Consider the following 10,402-nt stretch of genomic DNA (forward strand, 5'->3'; position numbering starts at 1 on the left):
AAAGAGCCGCTGGGGGGCCTGAAATGGAGCCAATGTCTCAGGCACGGGACTCCTCGACGCCAAAGGGGCGCAGTCCAGTCTTTACATCACTCTCCATATATATATATATATATATATATATATATATATATGTGTGTGTGTGTGTGTGTGTGTGTGTGTGTGTGTGTGTGTGTGTGTGTGTGTGTGTGTGTGTGTGTGTACTAATAAGAACACGGGTACGTGTGCTCACTTATGCAAAGCAGACCACTTGGAAAAAAGAAACTAACGAGGCAGAGCGCTTTCGTATATTACATCTTCAGTGCAATATACTAAAAGCGCTCTGCTTCGTTAGTTTCTTTTTTCCAAGTGGTCTACTTTGCATATATGTGTGTGTGTGTGTGTGTGTATATATATATATATATATATATATATATATATATATATATATATGTGTGTGTGTGTGTGTGTGTGTGTGTGTGTGTGTGTGTGTGTGTGTGTGTATATATATATATATATAATATATATATATATATATATATATATATATATATATATATATATATATACCTTTAACCTCATCCTTTTTCCTTTCTATTGTTTTCAGCGCTATTTGAATTTTTCCTCAGAGCGTTCTGGGTATCCAGCGAGGAACATATCGAGAGGTCGAATACATTTTCAAAGTGTTTTTATGACTTAGATACCCGGAAGGATTATCACAGTTTAAGGAAAATAGCGCTTAAAACAATGGACAGGAGAAAGGATGAGGTAAAGGAGGCTAAGGAAGATGGTTTTATTGCGGTCCCCAACTCGGTGTACACAGAAGGGTGAACAGACGTTTGGTCCCCGGACGTTTGGTCCCCGGACATTTGGGCCATGGGTCAACACCCTCGGATATTTGAGCCACGTAGATAGGACTTTTGGGCCATGGAACAAAAAAATAAATAAAAAACGAATGATATCTTGAACAAAACTTTTCTTATTCCATACCACATTTGCATATTTACATGTATACAAATATATACAAATTTGTGAGTGTAATCAATTTTACATAAAGTTTAGATGACTGAAATCGATTTTACAGGTTGGGCTGTCCATCCCGAAGGCTGAAACTAATGCCACGAAGGAACTCTGGGATGGTCTTCTTCTTCCCCTCCTTCAATGCGACCACAAGGTTATAGAAGCAACTTTGCAGCTCGTCGAAGACCAAGTTTAACAGGACGAATCCCACGAACCTTCAGGAACAGGACGCCATCCACAGTGGCAGCCTCTGCCTACAGGCTCTCCATAAGTTTCCAGTGTGGGCTTAGCGTGTCCCACCAGGCTGATAATCTTCTTATTCCAGCCTTCACTGAAGTTTTGTTAAGAGCGAGACGTCAGTGATGAAAACTTCAATTATTCTCGGCGTTTATCTCACCACCTTACCACACACACACACACACACACACACACACACACACACACACACACACATATATATATATATATATATATATATATATATATATATATTATATATATGCAAAGTAGATCCTTTGGAAAAAAATAAACTAACGAAGCTGAGCGCTTTCGTATATTAGTTCCGTACTTTTTGCACTGGATATAATATACGAAAGCGCTCTGCTTCGTTAGTTTCTTTTTTGCAAGTGGTCTACTTTGCATAAGTGAACACACGTACCCGTATTCTCATTAGCGTATATATATATATATATATATATATATATATATATATATTATATATATATATATATATATATATATATATATATATATATATAATCTGTGTGTGTTTAAGACTGAAGCTAAATACGATAAGCGCAGCTGTTATGTTATCCTTCTGCTTGCCCGCCTACTTGCTTGCTTACCCTCGTGTTTGCTTGCCAGATTGTAACCGTGCGTAGGTATTTACTGCGATCAATACAAGCGCTTTGGACTTGTAAACACGAACTTCTGCTTAAGTGGGTTATCACACTGGGCTAATTCTCCTCCAACATTCTACCTCCAACCTTCATCTGAATAACTAGAATATGACTTCGCTTCCAGAAATCTAGATTTCTCTTAAGAACATTCCAACAGTATGTCTAACATACGTATAGGTTTGCAATCTCTCAGTTCATCGTTTAGCTTTGATATATATGACGGGGAGATAATTTGATATTTGGAGATTTGAAAATTAAATATTGCAACCGAAGTCGTTTTTACTCAAACGAACTGTTAACTGTTGGCGCTGGTGGAAGCCCAGTGTGATAGTCCCTTTGAGTGAGAAATAAAATCGCCTGGCGGCAGTTTCGAGCGTCCGAAGTGGGGGGGAGGTTATGGGGGAGGCTTTTGACTTAAACCCCATATTTAGTTCCTTTTATGGGAGAAACAGAATAGTATGTTGGCTGACAAAAAAATAAAAAAATAAAAAAATAAATAAATAAAATCTTCAGTTCGTGGTATTTGTTCGTGAGATGGGGTATCTAAGTCGCTTCCGTGCGGAGTTTCGTTGCGCCCCTACGGCCCAGATGTACATAAGAACATAATATAAGAATGAAGGAGACTGCAAGAGAACATAAGGCCTACACAAGGCAGCTCCATATCCATCACCACCTGTCATCCCCATCCATAAAGTTGTCGAACCGTTTCTTGAAACAACTGATAGTTTCAGCGCTCACTACATGGTTACTAAGTCTATTCCAGTCGTTGACAACCCTATTAGTAAACCAATTCTTGACTATTTCCTTCTTAAATCTAAATTTGTCCAGTTTAAATAAATTACTGCGAATCCTGCCCTGTGATTGGAGGCTCGTCTCCACTTATGAGGAAATGGTCAACCACATTTAGTGTACGACTACACTTCACGCAGTTTGCTGGGAGGGTAGAGGGACGCCTAGCGGGTCAGAGGCAAGAACCAACACACGTTATCTAATACGAACAGCCATACTGGACTGTGTAAAGGATAAGCTTAGAGGGAACCTGCTATCTGAGTTCGGTATAGCCACTTATATTAGCTAACACGTCTATATAACATCTAGATAACAAAACTACTTTCTTCTTGCCTCTGACCCGCAAGGCACCCCGCTACCCTCTACCCTTAAACGTTTCGCTGACCGAAGTGAAGTGAAGGGGGGTGGGGGGACTGACTTACTATCAATAACCAGCGCTTCAATCCATGGGGGACAGTATCACACTCAAAGAGGTGGTAAAGAAGAAAAATTAAAGAGGATAGTGGCAGAACGCTCAAGCCTCGTTAACATGGGGCTAGTTTCAGAACGCTCAAGCCTCGTTAATACGGGGCTAGTTTCAGAACGCTCAAGCCTCGTTAACACGGGGCTAGTTTCAGAACGATCAAGCCTCGTTAACACGGGGCTAGTTTCATAACGCTCAAGCCTCGTTAACACGGGGCTAGTTTCATAACGCTCAAGCCTCGTTAACACGGGGCTAGTTTAATAACGCTTAAGCCTCGTTAACACGGGGCTAGTTTCATAACGCTCAAGCCTCGTTAACACGGGGCTAGTTTCAGAACGCTCAAGCCTCGTTAACACGGGGCTAGTTTCATAACGCTCAAACCTCGTTAACACGGGGCTAGTTTAGTAGCCTTTAGTGCTAAGAGCGACTTGTAAACTACCATTCTACTTGCCCAGTGTCAACAGAAAGTTAGTCAACTTGTCTCCACACTATCCTAGTGTCAACACTTACTTGCTCGGTTAGTTAACTTGCAGGAGGCACTGAGAACCTGACAAGCGACCTGTGGCAGTCATTAGTGCGGCCTCACGCACTCAGGATGCCATTGACGTACAGTACACGTGCACACACACGTACACTCAGGATGCCATTGACGTACACACGTACACGCGCAAGCCACATGCGTAGAGTACTGTGAACTGAGCGCAATGACTCAATTTTTTTTTTTTTTTTTTTTTTTAACTGTGCATCAGCCATGCGTAGAGTACTGTGAACTGGACGCAATTTTTTTTTTTTTTCTGTACTTAGCCATGATGACTGATAGGCGCATGTCGGAGGGGTCCTTTCGTGGAATGGCTACAGCGCTGCTGTCCCACAGGCCAAGGTAAATGATACATACATATACCAAAGGCCTTTTCCCCCTTACACGGGGGGTAGCCAAAAACAAAAAGGCATAGAAACCACTCCCACCCATTCCATGTCCACATATTCCACTCCCCTCCACCCTCCTCCATCCCTCTTATCTTGGCACCCCCTGGTAAATGATAAATGGATTAAATAGATTAAACGTGAATAAATCAAACCAAAACTAACGTGAAGCACCTAATCCTGATCTCTCTCTCTTATTTCTGTGGTCCCTATGAAAGGAAAGTAATAATAATATTGTCTGTCGGTAGCAAGAATAAGGCATTTAAAGTGCGCCAATTTGCCAAGCCACATCGTAAGTACAGTGACCACTCAGACAAAATCATCTGCGCGTAACGTGGGTACCCGCGTACGTGTATGCGCGTTTAACCCTGCGTGTACGTTTTGTGTGTGTGTGATTCACCATGGTCTTCACCAAGGTCTTGGATCACGTGTTGGACTCGTGATCGACATTTATCAATCTCCCGGATGAGAGCTCAGAGCTCGTATGACCGATCAATGGGTAATACTGTGACCTAACACGCACACACACACACACCCAACTCCCCGCCCACGAGAGTTTGAGTAAACACCCGCAACGCAGCGATACTGTGTGTGTGTGCATGTGTTTAATTATGCGTTAAACAAGCCTTTACGCCCCAAAACAACTCTTAGAGGGTGTTTACATGCTCTAACGGTTCGTCGAACGCGGTTCGACAGACACGTGTTTAAAGTGATGTGTGAACGTGTGAACGGGGTATTTGGTTGTCGAACACGTTGGTTAAACCCCCAAATACCCCCTTCACACGTTCACACATCACTTTAAACACGTGTCTGTCGAACCGCGTTCGACGCATCGTTAGACCGCGGAAACCCCCTCTTATACTAACAGGGACCAAAACGAGAAATATCAAGACAAATACAAAACAAATGAATAAGAAAATAAATAAAATGAATAAATAAACACAAACAAAAAAAACAGGACACGAACAAAAGACCAACAGGAAAAAAAAAAAAAAAAAAAAAAAATCCCGTGTGACCAACAGTACAGTAACTGCGGGCGGCGGAGGCTTGACGGCGCCGCGATGGGGGTGATCGGAAGGAAGGAAGGACCGACAATTTCATTCAGTGAAATACGACCCATCGGGGCGTCCGTCAAGCTATTCGGGTTAGGGAAAAAAATCACACACACACACACACACACACACATATATATATATATATTATTCAGGAGGTGCCAAGATAAGAGGGAGGGAGGAGGGTGGAGGGGAGTGGAATATATAGGAAATGGAATGGGTGGGAGAGGTTTCTATGCCGTTTTTCTTTTTGGCTACCCCCCATGTAAGGGGGAAAAAGCCTTTGGAATATGTATGTATGTGTGTGTGTATGTATACACACACACACACACACACACACACACACACACACACACATATATATATATATATATCTATCTATCTATCTATCTATATATATATATATATATATATATATATATATATATATACTGCATCCGCCACTGTCTTCAGGGTGCCAATCCAAGGCTCTTCCTGGCCCATTGTCTTGGTGTCTTCTTTTAGCGTGGCCATACCACCTCAGCTGGGACGATCATCTTTAGCGCTTCCATTATGGTGGTATAACTTAAGGTGGTATAACTCCCCTTACGCCGGTATAAATTCTCCTACGACGGTATAATTTATGACGGCATAATTTATGACGGTATAACTTCCTTTATGGAGGTATAATTGTCTTGATTTGCCAAACAATGGCTGAATTATCAAGTGTACTAACCCCCCCCCCTCATCCCCAGTCCGATGTCAACACAGCCCAATCACTTGAATACAATCGCCCGACGCAAGCCAGAATAAAGACAATATGGGACATTACCGCATCATCGATGAAACTTGACATACACACACAGAGAGGGAGGGAGAGAGGGAAAGAGAGAGAGAGAGAGATAGGGAGCGAGAGGAAAGGGTGGAGAGGGGGAGGACGAAAAGGAGAGGGAAAGGAAGAGGAGGAGAAGGGGAGGAGAAGGTGAGGGAGAGAAAGGGGAGGGAGAGGAAGGGGATAGAGAGAGACAGAGAAAGCGAGAGGGAGGAGAATGAGACAGAAAGAATGAGAGATAGAGGGGAGAGAGAATATGAGAGAGAAAGAGAGAGAGAGAAAGAGAGAGAGAGAGAGAGAGAGAGAGAGAGAGAGAGAGGTGGGGGAATAATAATGAGACAGAGAATAAGAGAGATAATGAGAAGGGAGAGAGAAAATGGGTGAATGTGAGAGTGAGAGAGAGAGGGGGGGAGAATGAGAATGAGAGAGATGAAGAGAGGGGAGAGAGAAAAAGAGTGAAAGAGAGAGAGAGAGAGAGAGAGAGAGAGGGGGGGGAATGAAACAGAGAATGAGAGAGATACAGAACAGGGAGAGAGAAAATGAGTGAATGAGAGAGAGGAGGATGAGAATGAGACAGAATGAGAGAGATAAAGCGAGGGGAGAGAGAAAATGAGTAAATGAGAGAGTGAGAGAGAGAGAGAGAGAGAGAGAGAGAGAAAATGAGACAGAATGAGAGATAAAGAACAAGGAGAGAGAAAATGAGTAAATGAGAGAGAGAGAGAGAGAGAGAGAGAGGAGAGAGAGAGAGAGAGAGAGAGAGAGAGAGGATATACCCAAATCACTTTACCAGACATTTATACAATATACTATTTTGAACATCTTAACAGTGGAGCGATTGTCCACCAGGGTAGAAGCGCTGGTGAACCAGCACAAAACAACAACAACAACAACATTTTACAAGTTGTGCTACACTAGAAAACATTGGAGCATTGCCATGTAACACTCCTGCCAATGACCCCATTAGTATCCGCACTACACTTATAGTCGTCAAACTTGGACTGTAATTGACATCAGTCGGGACTAAATAATAAAATAAAATAGAATAATAATAAAATAGAATTGAATGAATAAATAAATAAATAAAATAATAATAAAATAAAAATAAATAAATAAATAAAATAAAAATAAAATAAAATAATAATATAAAGATAGAATAAAAATAAATAATTAAAATAAAATAATAATAAAATAAATAAATAAATAAATGAATAATAAAATAAAAATAAATAAATAATTAAATAGATGAAATAAAATGAGATCCTCCTCCCACTCCCACCCACCTCCACCCGCACAGTCCTCCCAAACTACCAAACACTACCAAGGCCGGTATGCAAATATACAATAGAGCAATTCAAGTGAAATAGATTTGAGTTAAAAAAGTACATGTGTATACAGACTAGATACAAGTGTAATTCACTATGATCTTGGATCACGTGTTGAACTCGTGATCGACAGCTATTACCCTTCGGGATGAGAGCTCAGAGCTCATATATGACCGATCTATGGGTAATGCTGTGACCTTACACACACGCACACACACCCAACTCCCCGCCGACGAGAGTTGGAGTAACGACTTGCAGCGCAGCGATACTGAAATTATTTCAGCGCTGGGCGGGATTCAAACTCAGACCGATGTAGCAGCGGTTGCGAATGCTACCACTGCGCCGTCGAGTCGTGTGTATGTAATTCACCATGGTCTTGGATCACGTGTTGGACTCGTGATTGTGTGCGTGGTGTGTGTGTGTGTGTGTGTGTGTGTGTGTGTGTGTGTGTGTGTGTGTGTGTGTGTGTGTGTGTGTACGCTCATGGAGGAGTCTGTGCACGTATGTGTGCGTATATGTTTTGCGTGTCTGGTACATTATGTGTACATGTTGTTTCTGAAATCCGTTTCTATGTATCTGCTTTTGACGTTGAGTTCAGCGAAATAAAAATATACTCGTGTAAATATATAATAATATATAATATATAATAACAAGGTATGAATTGTGAGCGTCGTTTCTCTTCCTCCACTGTTCAAACATTCATACACGTTAAGAAGATTCCACATATCTGCGAATATTTCCCTTCCATGCTGAAGGCAAACATTCGACCTGTTTCAAATATCATAAAGAAACACGCAACTCATTATACTTTAAATATACAAACACAACCCTCTTCCAAAAGGGCATTCGATACTCTATACACAGTATCGGATCGTCCCCTGCGATGCGCTTTTGTTATTTAAAGGTCCCGTTTTCTTTGGGTTTCGTCGTCTATAGCGTCCCGAGCTGACTGCTGCCTGGAGGCTTCATCGTCTGTCAGTGTACTTTTAACTCGTGTGACGCACGGAAGTTGGACGCGCGCTCTCCAGAATCGAGTTGAATGACTGATTCCGTCAAAATGACAGTCGAGAAATATATCTACCTGGCCATTCTCGCCGGCTTCGTGGCTGTTCTGTGCGGTAAGTGACATAACAAGAACCCGCGTTCAAACCCTGATTAACTCCCCCCAGATAATGTTTTAGCAAAACGTACCAGGAGTTCCAAGCTTCCCTGGAACTGTTATGGAAACGAGTTCGAGATAAACGCAATTCCAAAGATAAGGAAATGAATTATTTAAACGGATGATTAAATATCGCTTCCATGTGTGTATAATTCAACGAGGGTTTTTATTTTCGCATGGGGGGAGGGGGGAGGGGGGAAGAGAAGGGAGGGGAGGTGGGGGGAATACGCCAACAACGTGAACAGCCCTCCTAGGGACGGTATCGATCAGGTCTCCGCCCAAAAGGGAGGAGGAGGAAGAGGAAGAGGAAGAGGAGGAGGAGGCGTATTACCTCGATTAAACCTTCCGATCCGATGATGATATTGATGTCCTCTTCTGTCCTCGAGGGCTTCGAGACCAACCCCCCCCCCCCCGCTTCGAGTATCTCGAGTTTCAGCTTTGAAGGATTAACGTGATGTCCGCGGTTCCGGGCGTGGGGGCGTGAGGGCGTGGGTGTCTGCGGGCGTGTGAGGCCGCCACGGGCGTGCCTCTCGACCCACCGTCCAAGGCGTGGGTTGGAACCTCACTCCCTCCCACCTGCCGCCCGCAGCCAAGCCGACGGAGCGAGAGGAAGAGGAGGAGGAGGAGAGGAGGAAGAGGAGGAGGAGGAGGAGGGAAGAGGAGTATCCTAACTCCTTACGGCGAGTGGGCGTGTCCTGGAACTCCCTGTTTCACTCCCTCATCTTCTGACAAGCATACTTCTCGACATCTACGAACTCGCAAATCTATCCGAGGTCGTAAGTGATGGACTCACGTCGTAAATCTACGACCTAGAGATGATACAGGCCTCTCACAGGTCCTAAGAAGGCTTCGATCACCGTGTTACTTGGAAGTGGGGGCAACTGTACATCTCTTCCTATCTTGGGTAAAATGGCAAGAAATCTAGAAACACGCAAACACACGAAACCTAGGTTATCCAATAGCTCGTGACATAACCTAACCATAGGAAAAAAACAATCTTAGAATAAAAAAAAAAAAAAAAAAAAAAAAGGAAAATTGTGTTTGCGTGTTACAGGAACAGAACTATGATCCCTATCCACATCCCCCACTCCCTGTTATGTCCTCCCAAACTCCCTCCCCGTGTCCGTCTTCCTCTACTCAATAACCAGCGTTTCTATCCTCGGAGGGTCACAAGAGGTCGTATACGAACCAGAGGCATAAATAATGATCAGCGTTTATTTTAGACGAGTCTACAGCCACAGAGGGATGATGCGTGGCTCTGATCCGTAGAGGTGTCATTCAAACTCTCCCCCCCCACACACACACACCCTGTATAAAAGATGCACCCAATGCCCACATATGGAGAAGGGAGCCAGAGGACTTCCCGTTCAACCATGGACGGGGCGCCATACAAGGTATAGCCATACACATGATGAGGACGTTAAGAAAATTTGTGACCTTCACTTCGGGATGGGGGGTAAAAGTGGCCATACTGTACAAGCGCGCGCACACACAACACACACACACACACAAACACACACCACGCTGTGGTTAGAGCTCTGGCCTGCCACTACGGAGGTCCGGGTTCGATCCTCGCCCGGGGCTGAAATAATATCAGTATCGCAGCGCTGAGGGGTGTTACTCCAACTCTCGTGGGCGGGGAGTTGGGGGTGTGTGTGTGTGCAAGGTCATAGCATTACCCATAGATAGGACCTACGAGCTCTGAGCTCTCTTCCAGGAGGGAAATAGCTGTCGATCACGAGTCCAACACGTGATCCAAAGACCAAGTGAATACAAATGAATACGAATACACACACACACACACACACACACACACACACACACACACATATATATATATATATATATATATATATATATATATATATATATATATGTAGGCAAAATGACCACAAGAGGGAAAATTGTACAGTAAGTTTCCCTTCTCCCGTGGTTATTTTGCATTTTTGTATCACGGTGATGTGATTGCATATATATATATATATAT

At 43.1% G+C, this 10,402-nt stretch overlaps 1 protein-coding gene across 1 annotated transcript in view; it reads left to right on the plus strand.

The window, feature by feature from the left end:
• The first annotated feature begins 8,246 nt into the window (after positions 1-8,246).
• Positions 8,247-10,402, plus strand: part of LOC143019659 (uncharacterized) — a 67,982-nt gene continuing 65,826 nt past the window's right edge. Inside the window, exon 1 of the mRNA XM_076175558.1 lies at positions 8,247-8,374. Coding sequence (XP_076031673.1) covers positions 8,296-8,374 — 79 coding nt within the window. The 5' untranslated portion in view covers positions 8,247-8,295. The remainder of the gene's footprint in view (positions 8,375-10,402) is intronic.

Source organism: Oratosquilla oratoria, chromosome 3 (genome assembly GCF_046742065.1).
Source record: "Oratosquilla oratoria isolate Oo_2021 chromosome 3, ASM4674206v1, whole genome shotgun sequence".
Classification (NCBI taxonomy): Eukaryota; Metazoa; Arthropoda; class Malacostraca; order Stomatopoda; family Squillidae; genus Oratosquilla; species Oratosquilla oratoria.